General features: G+C 35.5%; 1 protein-coding gene and 1 long non-coding RNA gene across 6 annotated transcripts in view; one reads left to right on the top strand and one right to left on the bottom strand.

Annotated features, from left to right (window-relative positions):
• The window catches only part of LOC143668398 (uncharacterized), a 28478-nt gene extending 16885 nt beyond the window's left edge, over positions 1-11593 (bottom strand). The window contains exons 1-2 of the long non-coding RNA XR_013168429.1: positions 11395-11593; positions 6185-6284 (exon numbers count right to left, since the gene is read on the bottom strand). This is a non-coding gene — a long non-coding RNA (uncharacterized LOC143668398). The remainder of the gene's footprint in view (positions 1-6184; positions 6285-11394) is intronic.
• The window catches only part of RASSF6 (Ras association domain family member 6), an 81810-nt gene that overhangs the window by 10720 nt on the left and 57945 nt on the right, over positions 1-13145 (top strand). For all 5 annotated transcript variants that reach the window (XM_077143186.1, XM_077143188.1, XM_077143189.1 and 2 more), the window contains exon 2: positions 1377-1472. In XM_077143186.1, coding sequence (XP_076999301.1) covers positions 1377-1472 — 96 coding nt within the window. The remainder of the gene's footprint in view (positions 1-1376; positions 1473-13145) is intronic.

The following is a 13145-nucleotide window of genomic DNA, read 5'->3' on the forward strand; positions in this document are numbered from 1 at the left end:
AAACATCCAAACATTGCTTAAAACTTCTAGGAAAAAAAAAGAGCGAAAACAACACATTATTAGTTATTTCCTAACTTAATTATCTGTGAACCATCATGAGAAGAAAGTTTAGAGGATGCCAGTCAGAAAACTACTCAAAAAGAATTGTGGTTAAAACTCTCAGCTTTTGAGACTCAGCATCAAGGGATTGACAAAAACCCTAGAATGAGCTGAGACTTAGCATCAAGGGATTGAGAAAACCTTCTGGACCAAAATGGGGAAGAGTGAAATGAGACAAAGTGTCAATGGCTGAGAAATTCCAAACAGAGTCGAGAGGTTATCCTGGAGGTTATTCTTATGCATTAAGTAGATATCACCTTGTTATTCAAGATATAATGGACAGGCTGGAGGGAACTGCCTGAAAATGTAGAGCTGTGTTCCAGTAGCCATGTTTCTTGATGATGATTGAATAATGATATAGCTTTCACAATGTGACTGTGTGATTGTGAAAACCTTGTGTCTGATGCTCCTTTTATCTACCTTGTCAACAAATGAGTAGAACATATGGAATAAAAATAAATAATAGGGGGAACAAATGCTAAAATAAATTTAGTTTGAAATGCGAGTGATCAATGAAAGCGAGGGATAAGGGGTATGTTAGGTATAATCTTTTTTTTTCTTTTCTGTTTTCATTTTATTTCTTTTTCTATTGTCTTTTTATCTCTATTTCTGAATTGATGCAAATGTTCTAAGAAAGGATGAATATGCAACTAAGTGATGCTATTGTGAATTACTGATTATGTTTTAATGTTTTATTTGGTTTGTTAAATTTCTTTTAATTAATAAATAAGTTTGAAAAAAAAAAAACTCTTACCTCTAAGCCTGTGTTCTTGTGATTGAAGATTTTCAAGAAGAATATCTCAATTATCATCAATATTAATTCCTGTAGACTTAGAAAAAATCTTTGTAAAGAACTTTTTGACTGTGGTGTCCTATTTATAGATAGACTACAAAAACAATATTAGGGAAAAGAAAAAAGCAGGAGACTTGAAGACATTCAAACATTGTTCCAAATTACCTGTTCCTCTACTTACTAAGGGAATTGAAAGGAGACAATGATACCCATACCTTGCTGATAAATTCTGAGGATTAAGTAAGATAATATGTATAAGATGGCTAGCACACATAGTGTAAATCTGTAGCAGGCAGATGGTAAGAAATTATTCTCCCTTTTCCTGCCCTCCCCAACTCTGCCCTTATGCCCATGCATGAAATAGCACTTAACAACTCCTCAAAATATTTTTACATGCTTTAGGCACAGCAAACTTCTCTAAGTCAGAAATTAAATTCTGAATGCATCAGAGTAACAAATTATTGATGCTATTCTAATATTTTAGGATGTCCTCAGACAATCTCAAGGAGAGAAAGATGACTATGATGACCCACCAGCCCTCTTCTTGGATCTTCGTCAATGAGAGGACATTCATTACCAGGTAACCACACACCCCTACTCTATATTATTCTACTTGCCAGTCATCTGTGGGTTATCCCATTCCAAGTTTTTTTCCTAAACACGATTTATGATCCACTAAGACCACAAATCCACATCACCTGATAAAACATTGAACAAGAAATTGAATAAATGTTCCTGATGACTGCTAAACCATAACCTCTCATGGAATGATCACTCATGTTTCATAAATGGTGGTTTAATCTCATTAAAAGCTAAATTTCTGTTTATAATAATTGGCGTCATTCGTAAGAGTAGCAAGGCTTTTCATAAATGATAAATCCAAAGGAAGAATTAGCCCGAGGGACCAAAAACAAGATTTTCTGTCCTTGCCTCTCCCTCCCTTACTCCTCAGGATATACTTTTTTCACTCTAAATATTAGGTTACGCAATATACAGGCCAGTATCCACAGCTGATTTCTTATACACAGCAAACGGCCCTTATGTTGGTCTGGGAACTAGATGCAAACTATAGCAGTAAAGATGTAACTGTATCAGGGTGAGCTAGAGCAGACACTGAAGGGGGGTGTGGGGAGATGGAGCAGGAAAAAGAGAAAGTGGCCCTGGAACATGATTGAACTCTCTGGGGCGGGGCGGGGGGGGGGGGGGAAGTGAAGCAAAGCCAAATAAAATGTAGAGGAGAAGGATATAAATGATACAGGATTGGGCAACAGGACAGCAGAGGAAACAAATAAGATCAAAGCTGGAGTTAAAGCCACCCCCAGAAGATAAATATAAAATATATGAAAGAGATGGGAAGAAGCCATGAGATGAAAGATAGACTATTCCTTTATCTGATCATCAAATACATACTGACTGCTCACCGTGGACCAGGTGCTCTTCTATGACCTGAACATTCAGCAATGAACAAAACAAAATACCTGCCCCAAGGTGCTATATTCTGTAAAGGAGATACAGCCAAAAAATTAAGATAAATGAGTAAAAAAAAAAAAAAGTGCTATTAAATGCTGAAAAGTAAGAAGAGTAACAATAGGCAGGTCAGGAGGGTAAGGAGTACTGAGGATGAGGAGGGGTAAGGATTTTATTTAAGCTGGCCAAAGAAGACCGGAATTAGGAGCTAGCAGTTGAGTAAAAACCTGAAGCAGGTGAGAGGCTAGCATGCAAATGCTTGGCCGGGAGCCTTCCAGGCAAGGTACAGCAAGTTGACAGCCCTGAGGCAGGAGCATTCCCATAAGGTTCTAAGAGGCTGCGGCAGAAGAGGTAAGTGAGAAGGAAAACAGTAAGAAAATATGAGGTAAGAGATGTAATGTGGCCAAAACATGGAGGGTCTCCTAGGTCTTAGTGGGAATTTGTCTGTCCCAGTAAATAGAATGAGAAGCCATTGACTGGGCTTGAGCGCATGAGTTCCAGATCTGACTGAATATTTTACTAAGATCATTCTTGCTGCAGCTGGTGGTGATCTGCAGGAAGGACAGAGGGACCGAGACAAAAGGGGTTCAAGGGAAATAATGGAGAAATGGGAGGAATTATGAATAAAAGGGTAAAAGGTTCATGAGAGAATGATAGAGAGTGAAGAAGAGGGAACATGCTAAGAGCAGTTCCAAGGAAGATGTCCCCACCACACTGGCCTGCTCTGAATGAAGACTGTGGATGGATGAGAGGAGTCACCAAATTCATAGAATGGGTCCATACCAGTGTTCCTTTTTGCCCATCTCCCTTCTGTACAGTACAAGTTCAAACAATCTGGAAAACAAATTTACCACACTGGGAGGAAAGGTCAGGGAAAGGACAGCATACATTCTTAAGAGAAGAATGTACAACCCGTATAACATATTTTCCTGTTACTGGGCTTAACTCAGTTCATTTCATGAAATCCTGATTCTGATCTAACTCTACCAATGCATTGCTAAACTACTCCCTGGACACGCTTCTCCGTTTGAGGTTACAGCTGTTTTCCTTTAGTCTACTCCAGCTGTGAAACAGCAAGCTCTTTATTTCCCAGATTCCTGAGGAAGCAAGGGCCTTTCTTGCCCAGTTCTTTAAACCTTATTCTTCTGATCAGATTGGAAAACCCTCTAAAGAGTTACCAGGTAAACCAAATGGTAATCAGTAGTCTGCTGGCTGCACTCACCGACATCACTAGGAACTCTCTCCCCTGATAAAACCTCAAGAGAAATGTCCAAGAGAAGCCCCTCACCGACACTTGTCCTCTCCTGCTTTTAGGGGTGTTCCTACACGTTCTTATTCAGGCCATTCGTATTTGTGTGTTTCTCTTTATTCACTAGATACATCATGTTCCTTGAATTCTCAGTTTCTCTAGAACAGATTTGTCTTTCACCTTTACAGTGACTCGTTCTGTTCTAGATGATTTACAGCCATTTCGATGTGTGGCCATAACAGGTCGGTCGGGGGTAGCTTCTCATCCTGCTTCACCACACCCTCTTATGTTATTCATCTGTATTATCATAGTATGAATTTATGTCTTGATTTTCACTGAAATAGACATCTCCATACACTGCCCATCACCAAGACATCTTGTGGTTTTCTTTGCAATATTTTATACTACCCCAGTCTCAGGTCCTCATTTTTCCCATGAAATTCTCCTCCCTGAGCCCCAGTAAGATTTTAATTAGCCCCTGTTAATTATCTTTTAGTTGGTCTTTAAACACTTAGTTCATTCCTAATTATAATTACTTTTATGAATTACTATATATTATTAAATATTATGATAAAAGCTGAGAAAATATAGAAACATGTAAATTGAGAAAATAAAAATTATCCAGAATCCCAGCCTTAAAGAAAACAAAAATGTACTCTTTAATTTTGGCATGTTCCCCACCTTTTAAGGATTCTATTTTATATAGTTGAGATCATAGTGTTTCTTGTTTAACAGACCTTATGTTATATTAAAAATATTTCCCTGTATCATTAAAAAAATCTTTCTAAAGATGATTTTAATGGCATTGTAACATTTAGTGATACAGAAATTGCATAAAGTAATCATTCCCTCAGTTTTGGTCTTCAAGATGGTTCCCATTTTTTGAATACACAACTAGTTCAAAAGTGAATTACTAGATCAAAGTATGCAAATAAACATGATATTATGGCTACAAATTAACTTTTTAAAAATATTTTACAAGTTTACCCTCTTACTAACAGCTTAAGATCTCCTGGTCTCTTTTTATTGTTTCATGTATAGATACTCAATTTTCCCAGGTAGAAGATAAGCCTTTTGAAGGCAAAACCTCAAAATAGAGGGTGCCTGAGTAACTTTGGCATATAAGGTGATTTTAGGTGAAAGAGGACAATTTTTTTTAATTTGAACACTTGCAGAAAGTATTAGAAAACATAACTAGCACAAACAACCTTTGATTTCACAAAATGTTATTGTTCAATTAGAAAAAAATTAAGTGAGCACAGATGAGACTTGGAATTGGCCAAAATCATGAATAATTAGTTTAACAAGCCCTGCTTTGCCCTTGGCCAGAATTTATTAATCATTCTCCTACAAAAAAAGTCTTAAAGGCAGCCTTCTGTAATAATTTTTTACCTCTGTAAGCCTTTTTTGTAAATATTCAGTAGCAGTTAGGGATATAAGAAGAGAAGGAAAACTATCAAATTTTGAGAACTTTTCTGTATTCCCATTTTATTATTTGTCTGCAGTAAAATATGTCACAGTGAAACCACATATATTTTGAAGAAGATGCTCCAAATAAAGACCTAAGATTCCAATGACCCTTATTTTGAGTCATATTTGAGCTGACAGAATTGAAAACTTATAGTTTATCTTCTATAATCCAGAGCCCCTTTCTGGCTATAGCAACCATGTTTGATTGGGTCTCCGATTGGTAAAATAAAACATTATAGCAGTATGTTTACACAAAACCTGACTCGAAGATGACATTTATCAAAATGTGATCTATGGGCCATCTGCTTCTGAATCAGATGATTCTTGACAATGTAGAGCCTTTAATGTAGATCCTGGCTCTGCCCGAGAACTGATCAGGTGATCCTGATGCATCCTGAAGTCCAAGAACCACTGCTCAGGGGAAGAAAAGATTAAAGTTCTGCAAGCTGTAGACCTCCTCACATAAATGAAATTCCCAGATCCTTGATGGTCAAGGGAGGCAGCTCTGGTGAAGAGGAGACACCAAATGTACTGAAATCTCTGCAAAACTGCTTTGTTTGAAGGGTGTTGGCATAGCTTAACTTCACATTCTAATGACTAAGGTTCCATTTGCTGTAACACTGCCCGGGACTACTACCGGTCTCTGGTGCACAGGTTTAATTTCGTAAGTGAGTTGAACAAAAAACTAATTTGCCAGTGTGGTTGTTTCAAAACACTTTCATTTCAGGGCCAAGGCTGAAATCAGGGCATTTTACAGGTAGTAAATGAAAACCATCTAAAAAAAGTTTCAAATCCAGTTTTAGAATGCAGACCAGATTTCACCCTCAGAACCTTTTGGACTTTTTCTCCTATTTAGGAACCAAATGCAAACCTTTCTAGGCTGCGCATCTTCTAAACACAGCCCCCAAAATATACATGCTGTCCTTTCCTTAGTAAATGAGTTTAATTAGCCTGATAGCAAATTTTAGCACGAAGTGTGTTATTCCAAAGAGTTTCTCTTTCCAAGTACATTGGCTGGCACCCTTTACTGAAACAAAGGAACCCAGCCACGTGCACCAAGCACAAATTCAACACAAAGGGCTAGTGTTCCAGAGACTGCTTCTTACCTGCAGTAGAGCCAGAAGGCAATGTTTGTCCTGGTTCCACATTCCAGGATCTTCTCTTGATCAAAGGAATAGGAGCAAATACTGCATGCTCCAGTGAACCCTGCAGATGGGCTTATAAAGAGAGGGCATTACATCCCCACCATTGGATTTCTGTCTTTAGCAAGGGCCAAGGAAGCCCTTTGGGACACATTTTTATAAGTCAAGATTTTAAAATAGCCCAGAGACAAAAGGTTTGGAACATTTTAGTTTCAACTCTTTTAAAATGAGAAATGCTTTCTCCATGGGGACTGTTTTTAAAAATCACATTATTCATCTTTGATGACCCAGTAAAACTAAAAAAAATTTTCAGTATAAGAAACTGGATTACATCTCTGTTATATCATAGAATGTCAATAAGACGTCATTTATAAAGCTTTCTTTATATGAGATATTCTTCAGTACACATGTACTGTCAATAGTTATTTACTGAGCCCTACTTTATTCAGGCTCAACAAGTATTATTGAACAAGTATGTATTGAGCATATCAATATGAATCAATCAGTTATTCCTGCTAAAGTTTATCTACTTCACAGGTGAAAAAAAAAATTATCTGTATGCCCCAGATAGGCCAAAAATGTTTCATAGAGAATCTGATGAAGTCAATAGCTAAAGACTCCCAAGTAATACTCTTTTGTTTTTTCCTTTTTAACATGAGCAGGCACCAGGGATCGAACCTGGGTCTCTGACATGGCAGGTGAGAACTCTGCCTGCTGGGCTACCATGGCCCACCCCCAAATAGTACTCTTAAGGTGCTTCTTTGAAATTCTGGATATATTAGCTACACTGGTGAAAGATTTTTTTTTTCCTAACAATAGTTCAGGATTCAATTTTACCAATTTTACTTCTTAAATAATTACTGAGAATATACCGTGAGCCAGACACATACTGGAGGATACTAGAAGCATAAAATTTTGAGCTAAGCAGACAAGAGTCCTACTTTCATGGACATTGCTGTCTAAAAGCAAGCACATCCAACTTGAGTCTACATCAGGAACACCCAGAGAGGTTGTCAAACTAAAGTTGCTGCACTCCACTGCCAGAATTTTGCAGTTAGTGTAGGGCCCTGGCATTTTTATGTCTAAAGAGTTCCAGGTGATGCTGATGTTGCTGGCCCAGGTATTGTACCATAGGTGTAATGGGCCAATAATAAAACAAGTTAAGTACGCTAAAGGAAAGGAACCCAGTTATATGAGAGAATAAGAACCTAGCCTAAACAAAGGGTTCCAGGAAGAAGTCTCCCTGGAAATGATATTTATGCCGGGATCTGAAAAAGGAAAGAGTCAACAAGGTATAGGGAAGTGAGCAGGAGGGCATTTCTGTCATAGGAAACCTTATTGCTAAAGGGAGCACAGAGTTTAGCAGTGAAAGGTGACTAGTGGGGCTAAGGTACTGGATACAGAGAGAAACTTCTTTTGAAAGAAGACTAAAGAAGAAGGTGACAAAGAGACCAAGCTGAACTTTATCTGCTGTGATAAGGGTTTGGGGTTTTTATCCCAAGACCAGTGGGAGGACATATAAAGATTTTAAACAAAGCAGATGCTATGATTAGACACATTCTGTATAGTGTGGAGAATAGATGGAAGGTGACTAGAACAGAAATGAGGAGACTGCTTGATTTCACAGTAAGAATTAGCAGTCAAAGTCATGGCAGCACTGTAGAGAGCAAAGTTAAGGACCACAAAATGTGAAAGCATGTGTGACGGGAAGGCTCCTGTCTCTAGTTTATGCCCATGCTGATGGACCCGTTACAATACAAAGGTAGTGGATTGTTTTACCCGACGTGCTCAAATGACCGACTTCTGAGTCACCAGGGTTTCAAAGAGAGAAAAGGTTTATTGCTAGGCACAAAACAGGATATTAGATGGCCTATTGGCCCAAAAATCTGTCTCCCCAAATAACAGTAATTCTGATAGTTTTATGGCATTAAAAGACAGGTAGGTTTTAGGATAATCAGCACAAAGGCTTCAGATGATGCATTTAAAGGTGATTTAATTATTGAGCTTGTGCAGATTGATTATACTTAGTCACAGAACATATGTAAGAAAATAGCAACCTTAATATGATGATGGCCATGATTTTAATATTATGAGGTATACGTGATTTGTAGGATTAGTTCTGGGCTGACCTAAGACTCTCCATTAATAAACTTTAGGGGCTGCCTTTAGTGATCACAAGATACTAATGCTGAAAAACCAGATAACTATGTACAACTGAAGGTTAGTCACAAGGGTTTTAGAATCACAAGGACACAAGATAAATGCCATAGAATCGTTATTGGAGATCCAGGTAGTTGGACTGAATTCAATATTTCAGGTATTTCCCTCTGTCTGCTCTAACATACCAGAAAGTAAAAAAGAATGTGTATAGTGATTCAGTAATCATAATCATCCCTTAAATCCTAACTTCTTTGTTGAAACACCTCTTCTCACTTGATATTTTTCTCCTAATCTTGAGGGATATCTTTTCTCTTGAGAGATATCTGGGCGATGACTCTTCTGACTTCTTCATGGTTGAAAAAGGGTGTTGTTTTTATGGGGCAGAGGGATGAAACTAGCTGTTCTTGGCTTTCAGAGCTTATTTGGCATTGGAACAATGCAGAGGCTTTAAGTCTCTGAGAAACAATCAGTAAATAAAACTGTTACAGAACCCAGGGTATTAGGAATGTTGTTCATTGGGGCTAGTGATACTGTGAAAGTTTGCAATACCTGGCTAAAACTTGCATAAGAGTTACCTCCAGAATGACCTCTCGATTCAATTTGAAATCTCTTAGAAATTGAAACTCTATTTCTTTAATTTTCCCACTTTTGGTTAAACAATCCCATGATGGCAGGGCCAGACTCATCCCTGGGAGTAATGTCCCACATTGTCAGGGCCAGGCTTATCCCTGAGGGTTATGTCCCACCTTTCTAGGGAGATCTACACCCGAGGGAGTCATTTCCCATGTAGGGGGGAGGTAAGGATTTGAGAGAGACCACATCTCAATGACAGAAGAGGTTCTCTGGAGATGACTCTTAGGAATTAATTCTAAGTAGGCTCAACTTTGCCATTTCAGAAATAAATTTCATAAGGCAAGCTCAAAATTGAGGCCCTGGCTTATTAAATCGGGAGCACCGATTGCTTGAGAAAATATCAGGAATTCCTCAGGTAGGGAAGTTTAATAGTTTCACTTTTCTCCAGTCCCTCAGAGGACTTTGCAAATACTTTCTCATTTTTTGCCCAAAATACTCTAAAATTCATTAGGATATAACATTAATGTGTACAGAATATTAAGATTTTATTCCTTATTCTAGGTTTCATGTCAAGTAAAGCCGAATTAGGTTGTTCAGTTAATAACTGACCAGACAGGTTAAATTAGATAGTGTGTTGTAGAAAATTTAAATTTTGGACAAAATAAACATCTTTTCTTTTGGTCTCACATAAAAGTTAAAGTTTTAAAATACAGGCAATATTATCTTTTACCCTGTATTTTGATTTACTTTAGTTTTAACCAGATCAGTTGCAGTCACATCTATGATCAGAGCCTAGTTTCTTTTTTCCTATTTTAACAGTTACTGCATGGAGTAATGCTGACTTTCAGAGCTGGAGAACTAATTCTGAGTCTCAAGTGTCATGCAGATTCTTAAAGTTCCAAGGAACTACCAGGTTATACAAAGAACAAAGTATCTCAGAAGTTAGAAATAACAGCTTTTTTTTTTAGAGCACAAAAGTAAATGTGACTGCTATAAGAGCTTAAAATTTAAGCCTTAATTTTTCATGAGCATTTAAAATGAAGCCACTTACAGAAATAAAAACCTTTGACAGTTGTTTTATACTGATAAACCATACCAGAGATTTGTCCTGTTTAACCTTTACAAATTTACCAGTTATGTTAATTAACAGAGAAAATATAATTTGTATATTTTCCTACATCTCTTTTAAAGTCTCTCCTTGTTGCAAATGAGCTCTGACTTATAGCTAACTACATATGCTTTTAGAAGCATTAGAGCAAAGCAGTGCTACTGACAAGGAAATTTGGCTGTTTCTATGATCTGAAGCCTTTCTGAAATAACTAAAGCCATGACTAACAACATTATGCTACTGTTTAACATCATTAATATCATTAAACATCATTAGTATCACAATATAACTTGGACAATGAGAACACTGTAAATTCTTTAAGAATTTTATACATAATCTAAATAAATGACTAATATTTTACTTATACAAATTTATCTAGCAGCAGGATAGAAAAATCCCATCTAACTACTGTAATATTTCCCAAGCAACTTCTATGCAATATGATAAACTATTTTAGCACCTCACTTTACAAGGTGAAAGAACAAATTCTTTGTAATTTTTTTTCACTTAAAAGTGAGAAGGCTTGTCTTCTGAAATTAAGGATAAGGTCAACATGAACATTATTAATTATTAACTATAATTGTTATTAATTAGTAATTATAATTTTTATATAAAATCTTTGTTTTCTAGACAGAGTACTTGGATGACTAAGAAAAACTTTCTAAAATTTTACATTAAGTTTTAGAGACTGGATGGTGCAATGGTGGCTTACTGGCAAAATTCTCATCTACCATGCCAGAGACCCAGGTTTAATTCCCACAGCCTGCCCATGCCAAAAAAAAAGCAGAATAACAACCCACATTTTTTTAACAAGGAGGAAATTTTAGTTTTGTATGAATATCCAACTTAACAAAAAAGTTTTCTTTTTTTGAAATATATGATAAACAAGCTTTTTAAATTTTGGTTAGCATTGAGTATGACAGACAAAATACACTTTTGTAAACTTTTTTACAACTTTTCATATTCATTCAGGACTTATAGTCAACAATGACTATAACAAACAAAATTCACTTATACAAACTTCTACAACTTTCTATATCCATTCTACTTATAGTTTTTATTTATCCAGATTATATAAATTGTAACAAATTCAAAAAGCTTTTTGAACATGTACACTTCCTCCAATAACAGTATTCATCTACTTATAGTTTTTATTTATCCAGATTATATAAATTGTAACAAATTCAAAAAGCTTTTTGAACATGTGTACTTCCTCCAATAACAGTATTCATGAAGGGAAGAAGAGGCAGAGATACTACAAAATAATGGAAGAAGAAAGAAATTTATGCTTGTGTTTGGAACACAGCCAGACATTTATATACTATATACGCACAGCACACAGATGATTACTTTGCAGTATGCCTAAAATCTCTCAGTTCAATCCAGCACTACCTTCAAAGCTCAGAAAAGTTCCAAGTGGGAAATATAATCATCTTTGTAATATTTAAAGGATTTATGTCCAGAAAAATATTTAAATTTTTCTCAACATTATTCTCAAGTGCTAAATAACACCAAATATGTTAGTTTACAAAACTAAGTTATGGTTTTGTTAAAAACTAGTTCAGAGTTCTATTTATTTAAATACTACTTTCTTATGTAAAGGTCTTAAAGCATCATCTCTTCTATGACATCTTCTTAAGTCATTCTTTATCTACCTGCTTTTTAAATTCTTCTAGCATTTTTATTTCTTTATGATAATTTTTTTTACATTGTGCTCTGGTAGAAGTATATTCTAACTAGAATATAACCTCTTTGAAGCTAAGAATTATGTCTTTTCCATTCATGACAGCATTTACTAACAAAAATGAACTGAGTAACATTAACAAAGCCACCAGAAATTCAAATTCTTCCACATACTGAGGTAACAAATGGCAAAATACCTAAAAAGCCAGATTCTTTAAAATCCAAGTAATTGAGAATTTAAAAAATCCCATGTATATTTCTTATTAAACTTAACAGATTTCTTAAATAGGATGTGTTTGAAGATTAGCTTATATTTATTTTTATTAAATTTTATATATGTGCCATCATTACCAGGCATATTACTCAGTTCATGTAACCTAACCTGTCTATTTAGGCTATTTTAGAGGAATTTTGACAATATACTTATACCACTTGCTTATTTTTATCAATAAGCTTACATAAATTTATGGAGAACATACTCAAGCAGAATAAAATTGCATTTGTTTAATTCAAAAATTCATCATAAAATTCCTTCTATTAGAGGTTAAAAAAATCTCTGTTTTCATAATATCCTAAAATTACTAACAAACTTAAAAGCACATTGACTATGAAGTTCTGGAAAATATATTGTGATTGTTTAATTTGTCCCAAGCCTTAATCCAGGTAAACTTTTCTAATTCTCTCAAAGACCTTTCATTTTACTTACTGAAATTTGGAAATTAGATTTTATTCAATTACTCCTATCCTAAGGTTATTTATATTTAATGATTACCACTGTAAAAGTACTACTGGAAAAAAATAATTTTAGCAAACATGGCCTATTCTGCACTATTTTTATGCCTACTATTTATAATCTCCAGGCCCAATAAAAAAGAATTCTAAGCACACCTCCCCCTTCTTTCTGTACCCAATCTTTCCTTCATAGCTGCCTTAGGTGCTTAGGCGTAAGGGGGCAAGGGAGAGAAAGAATGAGGCCTGGCTTGTTAAATTTGGATTTAAAGTTTTATATGAGGGCTGTGGAATTCAATGTTCCTATACCCTTCCTTTAACTATCTCCAATTATTGGATCTCTTTCAGTTAAGTCTAGGGAAATACCAGGGGAAATTTCTTCTAATGTCCAGGTTTGTTTACAGTAATTACAAAAGCTAAGATTTAAGCCTTGCTGCTGTGCATAGAGTTTTATTCTCTCTCTCTTTTTCTTTTACTTTAAAAGTACTAATTTATATATTTATATTAAAGCACTTAATTGTTTTTTAAACAATTTCTAATAAATCTTTTTAGGAATTTTTTGTTAATTTGCTATTACCATCCAGTGATAAGAGAATACACATAGACAAAAATAGAAAACTGGTCACAAAAAAGCAGAAATACTTTGTTTTTAATTTTTTATTAATTAAAAAA

Source organism: Tamandua tetradactyla, chromosome 24 (genome assembly GCF_023851605.1).
Source record: "Tamandua tetradactyla isolate mTamTet1 chromosome 24, mTamTet1.pri, whole genome shotgun sequence".
In the NCBI taxonomy this organism is placed as follows: domain Eukaryota; kingdom Metazoa; phylum Chordata; class Mammalia; order Pilosa; family Myrmecophagidae; genus Tamandua; species Tamandua tetradactyla.